Source organism: Triticum urartu, chromosome 1A, assembly GCF_056163025.1.
Source record: "Triticum urartu cultivar PI428250 chromosome 1A, HENAU_Tu73, whole genome shotgun sequence".
NCBI classification, from domain to species: domain Eukaryota; kingdom Viridiplantae; phylum Streptophyta; class Magnoliopsida; order Poales; family Poaceae; genus Triticum; species Triticum urartu.
In genome coordinates, this window is record NC_141873.1 from 39525198 (window position 1) to 39541193 (window position 15996).

Below are 15996 nucleotides of genomic sequence, written 5' to 3' on the forward strand. Positions count from 1 at the left end.
TTATCCCCTTCCGTTGCAATAACTTCTGCATTAATTTATGCTTGGAAAATATATGTTCGTATTGCAGTGTTCTGAGTTCAACGCATGAGACTACTGTACTGTTAATCATGTCATGAGTGTAATCATGAAACCGTTTGAGACAAAGTGCTGACCTTCTTCGATGAAGGCAGAGAAACCGAAGTCAAATCTGGCGAGCAGGAAGTTCTCGTGCGTGAGTTCCCAGTGTATGGACCCATGAAGTGGCAGATGTGGACGACGCTTTCAGAAACCCAATTAGACAATCTGCAATACAGAACGACACCCAGCCTCCAGTGGCGAGGGGGAACTCACGCTTGTTGTGCATCACTTGGGTGACGGCCACGGCGTCGGGTTGGCCACGCCAGCGCCTCGGCAAATTTCTTTCAAACATATATTAAGGCAAATTTCAGGAAATAAAAAAGCTTAACGAGGCACATCTAGCTCCCGGTTCATATTGTGAGCAATTTTACTCAGTCATTCTCCTCATGTAGGCGTCAACCTATAGATAGGATCCTACGAAACATCAAACCGTAAACTGGATTTATTCTTTAGGAGTTGCATCTTCTTTCTTTTTGGATCAATTTGTTTTAGCCCCTGCTCTGCTTTTTTTAGCAAGCATGTACCATCGATTTTATCATTGTGTCTTTTTTTTTTGAATAACCATATATATTTCATTGGACAAATGTGTTACAAAGAGTATACATGTGGTCATCACAGGAGACATACATAGATGTCAGGCAGTATTGCATCAATGACTTCACAAGAAGTAAAACTAGAATTTCACTTCGGCAGCCAAAACATCGCCCACGGTCGACCTCCACTGCCGCTAAGGGGACAACTGCCTTCATACCAAGATCTAGAGAAGCACCTTGGCGTACAAGGATGCTTTTCGAGCCGATGAACCGGACCGCCGCAAGCGACGAGGCTGAGACTTTGTGGCACGTCACCCGGGGTTCTTCCCCGTGTCCGCTAGATCCCAGCATCGTTAACTTCATTCGATGACATCAAAGAAGAGGAACACCACTGCATTCTGCCATCCATGCATCCCATTGCAAGACACCAACCACAACCACAACAGTCGACACCAACGCTATCCGAAAGAGTGTTGAGCATCGACCATCAAACACAAATCTTACCGAATGTCCGGATCTGAAGATCGGTAAGAAGACCGAGCCACCTGCTCCACGGCACCACCTATTAGAGCGCTATCGAGATGAAGGAAGAGCATAAGCTGTGCCGTCTCCACCATTAAAGCAGTACCTCTGAGAACAAACTATGCCTATCCTACACCTCTGCCGGAGAGAAACTACCGGGGTCCCCACCCGCTCCCACCGCTGGAACGGCAGACAAAGACGGACGAGGACCCAGCGTCGCCGGCACCCGGTGGTGTCAAGGAAAGCATAACTGTCGCCTCCTTTATCGCCTGTGCGCAGCGGTTCCAGGAGAGAAACGGGGCGCTTGATTTTATCATTGTTGACAATGTAAGGAGCGGAGATACTTGGGAGGAGAGAGCTGGTCTCATCTATTCTTGAATTTGGATAGCAGGAGCATGTATTGTATCTATAAAAGCATCTCCAGCCGCGTCCTCAACACGCCCTTTCAGACAATTTTTTAGTACCGGCGGGCGAAAATTGGCCCAATCGCGCTCCAGGAGCCCTTTTTCGCCGGGTTGAGCTGAAATTAGGGTCGGCGGACCCAGGCCGAACCCGGCGCGCTGGAGGCGCCTGGGAGCGCCGGAGCGAGCGATTTTGGCATGAACTAACTACGGGCCCGCTGCGTCAGCGACAGTCGCCTCGTCGTCCTCACACCGCCTCGGTTTCCTACAGGGAATCAATGCCAAGACTGTCACCGATCAGCCTTCCATTGAATTCTCACAGGCGATGCGACGACGCCCCCCTCCCGCCACGCGTACACACGGCGCCCAGCTATAAAAGCGATGCCTAGCCTTCCTCTCTGGCCACACCCCGACGTGCTCTGCCTCCCTCTCCCCGTGCGCACCTGCCGCCGACGATCCTCCCCTCTCTCCCCAAGCCGAGCGTCGACGATGGGCGAGCGATTCCCCGACGACGCGGCAGCGGCCTCGCTGCATGCGTGGGAGGCGTACCTCCTCTTTGAGGCGAACATGCCGGCGCCGCCCGACATGCGCACAAAGTCGGACGGGTGGAGGCTCGGCGCTGGTGGCGTCCCCATTCCCCCGGTGCGGGCGTCGCTGACGGAGGAGCAGCGCGCCCTATCGCGGTACGCCGCCGACAACCACGCGACGTGGGTGGCGTACTTCCAGCACCAGTAGGAGCGGCGACTGGCCTCCACCAACAGGGCGCCGGTGGTGGGGGCCATCAAGAACAGCGAGGGGCGCCACCTGTGGTGGGGCGCCCCCGGCCGCATGCTGCACGAGGTTCTCCAGCACCTCGAGGGCGGCAACATGCCGCTGCTAACATACCCTGCCACGGCCGCCGCCCCAGTCCCCCGCCGGAGCACTGGGCAATGGATGCCCATGAGGTTCGGCTCCTCCTCCTCCTCCTCGTCCTCCCACTCCTCCTCCCGCTTCTCTTCCCACTCCTCCGGCTTGCCGGCGGTGTTTAGCGTCAAGGCCGAGCCCGCAGCGAAGACGCTGCTCGGCCGGTGCACCCGCAGCGCCGGCATCGTCATCAACGAGGGCGGCGAGCGCGGCTCCTCCCCGCTACGTCAAACCGAAGATAGAGTCGAGGCTCGCCGCCGTGAAGACGGAGCCAGGGCTCGCCGGTGGCGTCAAGGAGGAGCTCGACGACGCCGCGGCCTTGAAGTGGGCGCGTAAAGACTGGGCGCGGACGGAGCTGGAGCGCCAGCGCCGTGCCTACGAGCACTTCACCGCTCGGCGCCGTGGCCGCGATGAGGGAGGCGTCGTCGTCCTCGACGACAGCGACGATGACGCGCCGCCGCCACCAGTCCGCCAGGGCGACGCCGGGCAGGGGTCCAGCAGGGCGGCCGCGTCAAGGGGGAGAAGGCTGACGAGGACGACATCGAGGATGGTGGTGATGTCGGCGAGTTCGCCCCGCTCAGCGCATTCTTCGACCTGTAGTAGTAGTTGCGGTCTTTTTTTTAAAACTTTGTTATGTAATATCATATTCGCCGAACTTTACCCGAATATTTGTCCAGTTTGCCAAACTTTAGTCGAATTTCTTTTTTTTAAATAAAAAAACCGCCTTCTGGGGACGACCCTGGGGCCGGCGGCTGGGAACTCGAAAGCCCCCACACCGAGTTTTAGCGCCTGCTCGCTCCTAGGCGACGATTTTACGCGCCCCCTGAGGGGGCAACGGCCGGAGACGCTCTAAGCAAATGATACCAGGAACTTGTTGACATTGATTCTTTCCAGTGCATGGAGTCAAACAAAAACGCTCATAGAGAAACCTATGAATTATATTGTAAATTTTCTTACTGACACCAGGAACTAGTTGACATTGATTCTTTCCGGTGCATGGAGTCAAACAAAAACGCTCAAAGAGGAACCTGTGAATTATATTGCAAATTTTTTTATAGACGATGTAACCATTATCACTAATAAATAAAGAGGTTGTTTTATTTCAAAAAAAAACACTCATTGAGACAAACTAAATGTACCAGCATAAGCTAGTATGAGAAAAATACACAAGAAAATACTAAATTAAATCTAATAGCTTGCCCTCGTTACTTGAGTCAAATATATATCCCTCATGTTTTCCACATTACTTACATAGTCAAATACAGTATATCTTAACTTGCGTACATTGCATACTAGTCAAGACAAATTTAACCAAGATACCAACATCCAACTACCACTTGACATAAACCAATAACAATCATACAGCAACTGAACTCAGACATCATTTGTAAGTTTGTGGAAATGAGGTAGGTTCTGGACAAGAGACCATGAGACGGTGACTTCAAACTTACAACGGTGAACTTCAAGCATATGCATGCTCCTGGAGGCTTTCTTGGCTCTGAATGCTTCTGAATCTCTCTCAACAGTTTGATCCTCCAAGCTACTTGCCATGGCGGAGACTATCAACTCTCCATTAGCTTCAACAGATACAACATTTCGTGAAAGTTGTATGATGCCATCAGCTGCAAGAGGCAACTTATCTCCGAACGCAAGCAACTCAATTTTCTTGGCATCAATATTGGCCGTATTGGCAAAAATTAGACCTTGAAAACCTTCTGGCCATTCCCCACCAACAACTCTCACACTGATGGTGGCCTCCACTGAATTAACAATATCACCCAGCATCAATGCCACTGTGCTAAGCTTGTTGGTGCTGACACGTTTAATCGTATATGATTCACTAGAACCAGAATCATGATAATAAAAAACTAGATTACTCAATTCTCTATCCTCTGATTCAGTTCTGCCCTTAACTCGCAAGTTAACCTCAAAGGACGCAGGATCCACAACAACAACAGCGCGGGTAGGACCTGTCAGTCTCACACATGGATTCTGCATGCAAAATTTAAAACGTAAGTTATGTATCATTTATCTCGAGTAGTGACTGGAGCAAATATAACCAATCTATGCTGATGTCAAGAAAGAATGCGTCCATTGACAAGTAATCCATTTATTACGCTAAACTTAATAACAAGTGCTTGATTAAATATATGTTGGTAGAAAGGACAGGAAAGGCAGAATTTTCCAGAGGTGAGCCCATGAATTTGAGTTGGGTCAGCAAGCATTTCAAATGTCTAAAACTCTTGAATTTTAAACAAATAATATGTAGATTGAAGAAAAAGAAGAGGCAAACATTGAACATCACAACTGAAGCATACACTTCAAAACTATGTATAGTATGGAAACGCTTTAGAGGCAAACAAAAAGGGGAATTTCTGAGGTGTGCATATATACTCTAAAACTTATTATCTAAGAGATCAGATTGCAAACAACACTAGAGGATTTGCAAGCAGAATTTCACATGGGAGCACAAGAAATTATCAAGTACATTGAAAATGAAGTACTGGCGTCAAACAAACTGGTCAAGAGAGTGTAAAAGTTGCATGCACTACTCCATAGGATTCGACCATACCTGGAAATAATCTACAGTAATGTTGGCATACTTTTATTTAGAACTCAGAACATTTTGCAGACAAATAGCATGCTTCCCACTTACATTTGCAGATTTATTCATACTTCACGGATTGATTATTTGGTATATATTTGCACATAACAATTGGAAGAGAAAGTAATTATTTTCTCACTTCACTTCATGTTTTAAATCTCTAATGTAACCATACATATATATGTCCCAGTATATAAATAACATTATGGAGGTAACAATAATATGGCACGTGAGCAACGAGACTACGAACCTTCCTGTCAATGGTTTGGCAGTTATCCCTGGAGCGGTTGAAGATGATGTTGCGATTCTGATCAAATGAGTCGCGTGCGGCAACGATACCATAGACATCGAGAGGCCAGTCCAACCCACCTGTGATGGCTCCAACCCTGACCGAAAAGACCTGCAGAGTTCGCATGGGGTAGCCGGGACCACACGGAGGCTTGTCGTCCGTGTAACACATGGGCTGGGTGGGTGCTGCAGATCAATGTGAACCAATCAAGACGCTTAGCGGAGATCATTATTCCTAGAGCGATTGACGAGGAGGGAGAAAGGGATTCGGGTCTGCTTCCAGGGACCGAAGGAGTCGACCCGCAGAGATTCGCCGGATTCCGGGTGCCTCCTGGCACCGACGGCCTCCCAATAGTCGGTGGGATCGAGCGCCTGCAGCTTCATGGCCTCCATGTTTTCCTCGACCCACTGGTTCGAGACCTCGATTGCCTCGGGGTCTCCCGTGGCGATCCACTTGATGACGGCGTCCAGCTCCCCCTTCCGGTCCTGGTTCCTGTGCGCCTCCTCCCCTTTGGCTCTGTACACGGCCGCCGCCGCGACGTTCTCCTCGGTCATCGTCTTGGGCTTGAAGACGCTCCTGTCCTTGGCCCTCTCCGCCTCCAAGCTCTTCCTCGCCCACTCCAGAGCCGCCGCCTTCCGCGCGCTCTTCTTCTTGTTTTTGGGGGCCTGGGCTGTCTTCCTCCTCTCCGCCTCCTCCGCCGCCTTCGTCGTCCCCTCCTGCCGTACCGCCAGTATCAAATCGACGTACACATCAAACTGCTCCTTCCGCGTGAACTCCATCGCCGCTCTGGTAGAGAAGAGCCAGAGGAACCCTAACCCTAGATACACTCTCGCCTTCTCTTCGCCGGGCCGGCGGGGGATTTGGTGGGGATACCGGGGTAGTATAAAGGAACTTCACCGAAGCCAAACCAACGAGGAAACAAGGCCGTGCTTGCTGCGTGAGGTGAGGTCGATTCGGATCCGATAGCCCAAGTGCGTTCTGCACGTTCCCTCTTTCCTTCTTTTCGTTCGTTTCTTATACTAGTAAGCTTGCATGTGCAATGCACGTCTTATTCGAGTTTAAAATTTGAATATGAAAATGTTTAAGTTTCAATCCACATATAGCTACTTTAAGTTCCTTGCATATACTATGCCAGTTTAAATCAAGGTAGGATCCAGTACTTCGCAAATTGCGAACTTGCCTAAAGCTTAATTATATTGAGATTAAACCCATTGACGTAAATTTCTCTCTTGATGATTCAATGCATACCTATTTAATTTCATACGCTTATAGGTGGATACAAGATCAGCATCAAAGGCAATCTACCCCTTACTGGTCTTACACACACATATGAGCTCTCAAAGTTCTGGATTTCGCTGTCATCTATCATATCACTACAATCTAAACACCATGAAGAAAGAGATAATGCCAAGGCAACAATTATTCGTATCTTGCATGGCTTGGGTCCTTACAAGGCTACTTCCTTTCAGCTCGAGTCCATGGGTGCTAAGCCAACCAATTCATCAAGCAAAACCTGCATTTTCATGTGCTTCCACAAAATGCAATTCAAACTTAGCGGTGATCATTAAGGGCAACCCAAAAAGGAAAAGATAAAAATTCAAAGTATATATGCATTGAAAATATAAGGAAGCGAGCCCTTGCTCTACAACCAGGGGGGGGGGGGGGGGGGTACTCGGAGCATTAGCAATATTTTCGTTACAGGAATGAAAAACTTCAAGATATGAAATCAGCACCAATTATGCTGATCTGTAAAGCTTTTGATATGCTAGTAAGCTTGCACGTGAAATTCACGTGTGTCTAGATAAAATATCCTTTTATTTTGCGGGGAGTATAGATAGAATATCCAATTGTAGAAGTCAAAAATATTACCAACGAATGTGCATTTGAGGTTTCAGAAAAGCTATAATTAATAAAATTTATAATTTGTAGTACTGCCAAAGTTTATATCGTTCATTTCCTGACTGATGACAATACGAGTCATCCATTCTCTGCCAAAGTTGTATTTGCGCGACTCTCAAAAAAAAAGTTTCTGCAGTTTTGGCATGCCGTACCCTGAATTCATTGCATACATGCAGCTCTCCACTTATGCCTACTGCATAGTATATCCATTTTACCACTGTTCGCCAAAATTTAGTTTTAGTAACTCCACTGTTAAATGTGAAGTTAACCAGCATGGATTTTTTTTTACATAAGAGAGATTCTGCATCTAGCTTCAACCTTCGGCTCAGTTACAGATTAATAACAGTACCAACCACATGTATGCATAGAGGATGTGCAGGCCATTTAAGGACACTGTGTTTAGAAACGTGTTCCTACACTACAGAATGAATTTGCCAAAGCTGCGTGATAAAACAGAGAAACCCAAATGCACACATGAACGATGAGTAAGTTTCCGCATTAGTGGCACGATGATAAAACAGGCAACAGTTCAGACCACTTTTACCAGGTCCGAATTCAGAATTCAATTCAGTGCATACATGCAGCTCTATGCAAGTATATAAGGTTGCAATCAAGAGAATTCCTAATGACATTGGAAAGCAAACAGGGTAATAAGGTACAAATGCACAAAAGACTATGCTAACCAAGAACAACATGGGCAGCTAAGCTCTTCGGAATTCACAAGGCACAGCCAATAAATTAATGCACTCCAAATGATGATCGATCAGTACACTGGATAATTATAGTCAAGCATGATTTTGGTTTTATTTCAGAAAATAAGCTAATCAAGCACAGCAAAGCCTGCTGTTCACAATTCTGAAAACAAGATAATCCAACAGCACGACAGACCAACTAAGCTGATGATGACAACTGACAATGCATGGATCTAGTTGTACACGACGAGCTTCTTGTACTCTTCTCCAGCGATGGCCTCAGGGTTCACCACCCCGTCGTTCTTCAGAAAGATCTTGCGGAAGTTTTTGGAGAAGCCGCTCACCATGGCCACCCCTGGCTGGGTCGACATCACCAGCGTCGACTGTGAGTCACGCAGGTTCCAGAAGATGATCCGGGGCACCACGTCGCCGTAGCCAGCGTCCCTGAACTATTTGCAGATCACCTCGTAGTCAGTCTCCCACACGGAACAGACTCCCGCCGGCTGTAGTAGTAGTAGGCGTAGACGCTCCCAGACGGGAAATACACTTTGATTCCTGGTTGTATATGCACCCTATATGGGGATTTTTTTAATTTTTTAATAAAAACTCAAAATAGGTAAGAACTGTTTTGACAAAACACTTGACTTACTTTTGCACTGATATGTAAATGTCGATGAAAAACAACAAAAGTTGACCTCAAGCAAAAAAGAAAAAATTTATTTGCTACTATAGGTCACTATTCACACTATTTTAGCCAAAAATTTGTCTTTTTCAAAAAGAAGTCAAAAGGATATTTTTTTGTGGATTTTATTTCTCACGAGTACAATAGAAGGTCAAGTTTATTTCAAAAATATTTTCAGGAATTTTTGACTTTTTATTAAATTACTAAAAAAAATTCTCATATAAGGTGCATATGTCCCCATAGACCAAAAGTTCCCCTCCCTCCCAGACGCCATATTGAACTCCATGTCGCTGTACACGAAGTCATGAACACGGTCCTGATCATCTTCTCCGGCGCCAGACGCGCCTACTCGATTCCACCGCCGTGCGGAGGATCTGGTCGAACACCCCCTGGAAGTTGGTGATCCCGCCCCAGTGCATGTGTCGCACGAAGTCCATCTTCTGGCGGGTTCTCGCTGAAGGTGATCACCTTGTCGGCTGAGCTCCGAGGTGAGCACGCCCAGCGCGATGCACACCTTCATCGGGGGGCCGCTCATGCTCGCGGACACGTCGCAGACTGAGATGCAGTTGCGCAGCGACCCCTTGGAACTGAGGTCGTCCACCATGCGGCGCCACTTCAGCTCCGACACATTGTCGTCCTGGCCGCGGTAGGCGGCCGCGGCGATCTCGTGGGGCAGGAGCACGCCGGCCACGATCTTGGCCTGGCCAGCCTCCACGTCCTCCAGGTACTTGTCGAAACGCTCCTCATCGTGCTTCTTGAAGAGGAACTTGTAGCGCCGCATGGCCACTGAGGCGACGCGGGTGTAGGGCAGCTCCGACCACCGCTGCGCACTCATGTACACCTCCGGGAGCTCCAGCACCTTGCGCAGCGGCACGAGCAGAGCACCTCGCGGCAGAGGCGGTGTAGGGCGCGGTACGCGTAGTGCCCGTCCGGGAGCTGGGTGAGCTCGGGGTCCGAGTCGTGCGGGAAGAGGCGGCGGGCGATGGCCTCGCAGAGCAGCGTGATGCGGTCAAAGGACGAGCCTGGCATGGGGCACCACTTGGCGGCGAGCCCGATCTTCCTCTTTTTGTCGCCGGAGGCCAGCTGTTGGAGGTCCGAGGTGAGGAGCGAGGCGAACAAGTCGACGACGGCGTCAAACAGGAAGCGGTAGGCACGGTCGCCGTAGTACGTCTCCAACGACTGCACGGCAAGCTTGGCAACCGTGCATACCTTCTTCGACATCCGCCGCGCCTTACTCGCCGCCGTCGTCTTCTTCTGGTCCACCTCCATCGCTTCCAGCTTCTGCACCTCCGCAGGCTCCTGGACCGGGACAACCTCCACGTGCTTGCTGCCCTTGCCGGCCTTGAGAGCGCGGCGGAGAGGAAGTCACCGAAGGTGGCCTTGGCAGTCACGCCGGCGAGCCTAGCCCGCAAGTCCTCTCGCTGGTTGGCGAGGCCCTTGGCCTTCCTGCGCGCCTTGCCGGCCACGGCGCCGGCCTTGGCGAACGCGCGCACGTCGGGGCCGCAGAGGAGGCGGAACAGCAGCTCGGGGAAGTCCTTGAGGTAGCTGAACTCGGCGAGCGCGACCGCGGCGACGTTGCAGGCGAGCGTACGCAGGTGCTGCTTGTGCATCCAGAGCGCGGCGGCGTAGAAGCCCTCCTTGTCCGACTTGCCGTGAGCGCGTCCTGCTCCGTCTACCCCTCAAGCGGATCCACAGTAGGTCGCATGATGGTGCCGGTTTTCTGAGGCGGGCCAGGCGGCGGCCGTGAAGAGCATGTGGGAGGTGCGGGCAGGGCAAGAGCACGCAAGCGGAAGAGAATGGTGGTGGCAGGGAAGGGGCTTGGTGGGGGTGGGGGACGAAACGACCTGGTGGTTTGCGAGAGGAACTGGGGATCGTGGGCGGGCCTATGGTGGGAAGGGTATCGGGTGTTCTGCCTAGACAGGGTCTTTTTTTTGGTATAAGCTAATCGTGGTAATAACCAATGGCAGTGGTGGGTAATTAGAGTGTCAAACGCGTTTGATGCTATGAGACGATTTGGACCATTAGATCAACATGTTTCAATGGTTGAGATGATTTGGTTCTCCGCCCTTTCGTGCTTTTATATGGGTAGTAGATACAGGTTGTTTTTCTTTGTTTTGTTTTATTTATTATTTAATTTAACTTTTGGGGTTTTATTTCTCATTCTTTCTTTTTTTTCCTGCGTTTTTTTGGTTTTGTTTTTTGTTTTTTGTTTTTTCTCTATTCCTTTTATTTTTATTTTATTTTTCCTTTCATTAATAAAGAAAATGTTTCATTGTGCATTTTTTTCATTATTAATCTATATACCTAATAATAATAAAGGTAAAAACGCTTCTTACTCCCAAGATTGCATACGTAATTTTCGTTTGTCCACCATATTAAACAGGTTTCATCCATCTTGAGTCATCCACGTGAGCCAAACTCGGCCTGGTCCACACGAACTCTCGACCAGGCCTCTGTCCCGAAGGATGAGGCCAATTGATATGGTATGCTTCTACTGCAAAAGAAGGTTCTTACAAAATAATAGTCCCACCTCGCTCGTTTAAACCCAATCCCATCAATTTTTCATATGTGGGATGCCTTGCTGCATCAGAAGTCAACAAGCAAATTAAATGACGAGAAACAAACGAAGGAATTAATAACCCCGCAAGTGGGAAGAAAGAGCAAATGAATAATATCTGCAATGGGTGGTTAAAGCAGATAGGCAAACCTGAAGCAACAATAGCCTGCTCGTTGGTAGCATGAAGAATGTAGCAATAAGATGAAGGACATGAGAGAGAGAAACAGCATGCTCGGCATCAGTGAAGAAAGTAAACCGGCAGCGGGGATGGCAAACCTGGAGAGAGAGAGAGAGAGAGAGGAGAGAGAGAGAGAGAGAGAGAGAGAGAGAGAGAGAGAGAGAGAGATGTGGTGATGGGAAGAAGAAGAAGAAGAAGAAGAAGAAGGAGGAGGAGGAGGAGGAGAAGAAGGAGAAGGTGCTTCATTCACACCATGCGGGATCTCACACGTAGAAAATAAGTTGTTGGCCGCTTTGATGATGTCCTCCTTCGTGATACCCAGTTTTGCTGAAAGAAGCATCATACCAGGTGCTTTTAACAGCCCAATTTGAAAAATGGCATCGCTTATTTCTTTTATCAGTGAAATCTTTACAGAGATCTTGATTCATCTCAGGACTCAGTTTTTGGTGCACCAGATTCAGAATTATCTCCGCATTAACTTATTGGTACTTGGTGTGTAGATGAGCAAAGAAGTCTCTTGCCATCTGTTTTCTGATCATTAACAATCTGGTCTGCTCCGTTCTTCAAATAAGCTAAGCGATTCTTATTTGCTCTCCAAGTGGCCTTCCGGTGAAAAAAGGTCGGTCGTGTTGCGATCCCCCCTCTCGAATCCATGTGATTCTTGACCTCTGTAGCCACGTAACTTACTCGCAACAAAGCAACTCATCCAGCTCAACTCTTTCTGTTGCACAACACTGGCTTCTTCATCCGAGACATGATAGATCAGCTCAAGCTTGTTCCATGTCTTTTCGAATTTCTGTGGCCACAACTGCATCACCCCCCACCTTCATTTGCGCAGCCTCATTCACATCAGCCGCTCCCTGAGCCAATACACACACCTATACAATCATTCAACCCAGCAGCCATGCCCTGATTATGTAGTGTCACAACCTGCCAGCTTCCCTCTGCCCCTGCACTGTCGCAAACTGGCATGCTCCACACCCAGGAACAGCACCCAGAAGGAGGCAAGGAAACAGAGGCCGAGGGATGAATATTTTGACGCCAACAAAGCAAAGCCAAACGCCTTGGAGCTCTTGGTTGTGCTCCCGATACAGGCACACCCAACGACACCCTTCCGAGCCACAGCTCCACCTGCCCCAACCATGCAGCAGCGCCGCGCTTGGCACAGCCAGAAGACAAGGTGCCTGGCTCAAGGGACGCTGCAGTGCAGAGCCACCACCCCAGAATGCCGATCCCCATTCTCATTTGTGATCCCCTTCACCCGCGCCTCCAAGAGATTACATAGTCAAATACATATCTTAATTTGTCCACATTACATGTCAAATATATCTTGGCTTGCCCACATTACATACTAGTCAAGACAAATTTAACCGGGACACTACATTACATAGTCAAATATCTTAGCTTGCCCACACTACATAGTACTAGTCAAGACACATCTAACCAGGATACAGCTAACATCCAACACACAGGTACCACTTTGAGATAAACCAGAGGCCATCAGTAGGGCAATAACAATCATCCAGCAACAAAACCCAGACAGTCTTTGCTAGTTCGGGACAAAAGACCATGCGATGGTGACTTCCAACTTACAAGAGTGAACTTCAAGTATTCGCCTGCTCCTGGAGGCTTTCTTGGCTTTGAATGCTTCTAAATCTCTCTCAACAGTTTGATCCTCCAGGCTACTTGCCATGACACAGACTCTCAACTCTCCATCAGCTTCAACAGATACAACACGCCGTGAAAGCTTTATCATGCCATTAGCTGCAACAGGCAACTTATCATCTCCGAACGCAAGCAGCTCAATTTTCTGGGCGTCGATACTGGCGGTATTGGCAAAAATTAGACCTCTACAACCTTCCGGCCATTCCCCACGAACCACTCTCACACTGATGGTGGCCTCCACTGAATGAACAATATCACCCAACATCAATGCCACTGTGCTAAGCTTGCTAGTGCTGACATTTTTAAACGCGTATGATTCGCTAGAGCCAGAATCACGATAATAAACAGCCAGATAGCTCAAATCTCTATCCTCGGACTCAGTTTTGCCCTTTACTCGCAAGTTAACCTCAAAGTACACAGGATCCACAACAACAACAGCGCGGGTAGGACCTGTCAGTCTCAGACATGGATTCTGCATGCAAAATTCAGAATGTAAGTTATGTATCATTTATCTTGAGCAAGACTGGTGCGAATATAACCAATCTAAGCTGATGTCAAGAAAAAAATGCGTCCATTGACAAGTAAACCACTTAAGCTAGACTTAATAACAAAATCTTGAATTAAATATATGTGGGTAGCAAACACAGAAAAGGCAGAATTTGCTGGAGGTAAGAGCCAATGAATTTGAGTTGGGTCAGCAAGCATTTCAAATCTTTAAAACCCTTGCATTTTAAATAAATAATATGTAGATTGAAGCAAAAGAAGAAGCAAGAGCTGAACATCACTGTCAAAACATACACTTCAAAACTATGTACGGGATGCAAACGCTTTAGAGGCAAACAAAAAAAGGGGCATTTCTTGGTGTGCATATATACTCTGCAACTAATAATATCTAAGAGATCAGATTCCAAACAAGACTAGAGCATTTTCACAAGAGAACACAAAAAATTATCAAGTACATAGGAAATGAATGCTGGTCACAAACAAACTGAGGGACAATTCCCAAAGGGAAACAGTCAAGAGAGGGTAAAAGTTGCAGGCACTACTCCATAGGATACTCCTATACCTGGAAGAAAGCTACACTAAGTCATATTAGAAATGCATATTGATTATTCAAACTTGAACGTGGATATAACAAGACTTGAAAACAGACTATGTATTTCATCTCCATGTTGATTTGTTATGTGAAATCCTTTTAGAACTTAGAACTTTTTTGTTACACTAGGAGACTTATCCATACTTCATGGATTGATCATTTGGTATATAGCTACTAGCATTTTTTTTTTCATAAAGAAAGTTCCGAGTAGCGATCAGATTTGCCATGGCTATTTTACAATCACCAGTGTATGCATGGAACTTCGTAACAATATCACAGACTCCCGCAAACTTGAGTTGTGATATCTCAATTTTGTCCGACAATGGTACCGCAGTTTATGTTCACCATCCATTGCATATGTTATATTATATATGTGGCCTGGATGAGCGTCGTACACAGGTTGGACAGCTTTTCATCGTACACAAAGCATTTTCGTGCAAACTTATGTGTATCTGTATTGATATTAATTAGTATAGTAGGTGAAATAATAGTTTGGAGAGAGTCAATGCCAGGGATATGTGTATTTCATCTCCAGAAAGCCTAAGAGTATATATATCCCTATAGAAGTAACATCATGGAGGCAACAATAATATGGCACCAAATAACATTAATTCAGCGAGGAGAATACGAACCTTCTTGTCAATGGTTTGGCAGTTATCCCTAGTGCGGTGGAAGATAATGTTGCGATTGTGATCCAACGAGTCGCGTGCGGCGACGACACCATACACATCCAGAGGCCAGTCCAATCCACCTTTGATGGCTGCAACGCTGACCGAGAAGACCTGCAGAGTTCGCACGGGGTAGGCCGTACCACGCGGAGGCTTCTCGTCCGTGTAACGCATGGGCAGGATAGGTGCTGCAGATCAATGTCAACCAATCAAGATGCTTAGCAGAGATTAATCCAGGAGCAAATGATCAAGAGGGGGGGAGGGGATTTGGGTTTGCTTACTGGTGTCCTCCCAGGAGCCGAAGGAGTCGGCCCATAGAAACTCCCAGAATTCTCGATACCTCTTGGCTTCGACGGCCTCCCAGTCCGACAGATCCTCGGTGGGGTCGATGTCCTTGAGCCTCATGGCCTCAATGTCCTGCTCCATCCACTGGTTGCAGCGCTGGACGGCCTCGGGGTCTCCCGTGGCGATCCACCTGGTCACGGCGTCGTGCTGCTCCCTTCGCTCATGGCTCCTGCGCGCCTCCTCCGCCTTGGCTCTGTTACCTCTGTACACGGCCGCTGCCGCGACGTCTTCCTCGGTCATCGCCCTCGGCTCCCAACATCTTCCTCGCCCACTCCAAAGCCGCCGCCTTCTCCGCGCTCTTCTTCTTCCTCGCCGCCTTCTCTTCTCTGGGTGGGGGGTCTGGGGGTTCCTCTGCGTTGTTGAGGGCGGAGTTGCCGGCTTGGAAACGTCTCAGGTGAATTTTTTTTTTGAAAGGAACGTCTCGGAGCCCTTAGCTTGCCACACCAAGAAAGTTCGCTCCTCACGATCAGTATCCTTGGCGTTGCACGCTGGAGCTTGGGCGGCTGATGTGGGGCCAGAGATGGGTATGGACGCCCTTCGGGAGTTCTTGTCGCTCTGGGCTCGAATTGCGATGTGAAGGTCACCATGGGGTCGCCAGACACTATATGTTGGTGTGGGAGAAGGGTGGCTCCTTCTCGGTGAGATCTGCCTATGCCACAAAGTTTAATGGGCGCGAGGGTTCTTTGCGTGCCTGGGCTTGAGAATAATAAGTGTTGGGCCTCAGGCCGTCTAGCCCGGAGGGGGTTGCCACATCAGGAGGTTTTTGCCCTCTCTGTGATCATCATGACGAGACGGTAAACCACGTCTTGCTGAAGTGTGACTTCGTGAGGATGGTCTGGCATAT

At 48.4% G+C, this 15996-nt stretch overlaps 2 protein-coding genes and 1 pseudogene across 2 annotated transcripts; all 3 read right to left on the reverse strand.

The window, feature by feature from the left end:
* Nucleotides 1–3651: 3651 nt before the first annotated feature.
* LOC125544835 (uncharacterized) lies at nucleotides 3652–6234 on the reverse strand. Its single transcript, XM_048708608.2, has 3 exons — nucleotides 5651–6234; nucleotides 5332–5555; nucleotides 3652–4468 (listed from the first exon to the last, which is right to left on the reverse strand). The coding sequence occupies exons 1-3, from the start codon at nucleotides 6147–6149 to the stop codon at nucleotides 3851–3853; spliced, it is 1341 nt and encodes a 446-aa protein (XP_048564565.2). The 5' UTR covers nucleotides 6150–6234; the 3' UTR covers nucleotides 3652–3850.
* Nucleotides 6235–8194: 1960 nt separating this feature from the next.
* On the reverse strand, nucleotides 8195–12617 carry LOC125554994 (uncharacterized; annotated as a pseudogene).
* Nucleotides 12618–12670: 53 nt separating this feature from the next.
* Nucleotides 12671–15419, reverse strand: LOC147989772 (uncharacterized). The gene is made up of 3 exons (XM_087514177.1): nucleotides 15089–15419; nucleotides 14772–14995; nucleotides 12671–13515 (listed from the first exon to the last, which is right to left on the reverse strand). Exons 1-3 carry the CDS (start codon nucleotides 15390–15392, stop codon nucleotides 12928–12930), a joined length of 1116 nt encoding a protein of 371 aa, XP_087370303.1. The 5' UTR covers nucleotides 15393–15419; the 3' UTR covers nucleotides 12671–12927.
* Nucleotides 15420–15996: the final 577 nt, after the last annotated feature.

Bases quoted from the DNA above. Each gene is read 5' to 3' on its own strand.
- LOC125544835 (XM_048708608.2), bottom strand. From the start codon at position 6,149: ATGGAGTTCACGCGGAAGGAGCAGTTTGATGTGTACGTCGATTTGATA. The intron at 5,556-5,650 runs GGAAGCAGACCC...ATTGATCTGCAG, and splicing joins GGTCGACTCCTTCGGTCCCT to CACCCACCCAGCCCATGTGT. The intron at 4,469-5,331 runs GTTCGTAGTCTC...TTTTGCATGCAG, and splicing joins GCCAAACCATTGACAGGAAG to AATCCATGTGTGAGACTGAC.
- LOC147989772 (XM_087514177.1), bottom strand. From the start codon at position 15,392: ATGACCGAGGAAGACGTCGCGGCAGCGGCCGTGTACAGAGGTAACAGA. The intron at 14,996-15,088 runs GTAAGCAAACCC...ATTGATCTGCAG, and splicing joins CGGCTCCTGGGAGGACACCA to CACCTATCCTGCCCATGCGT. The intron at 13,516-14,771 runs GTTCGTATTCTC...TTTTGCATGCAG, and splicing joins GCCAAACCATTGACAAGAAG to AATCCATGTCTGAGACTGAC.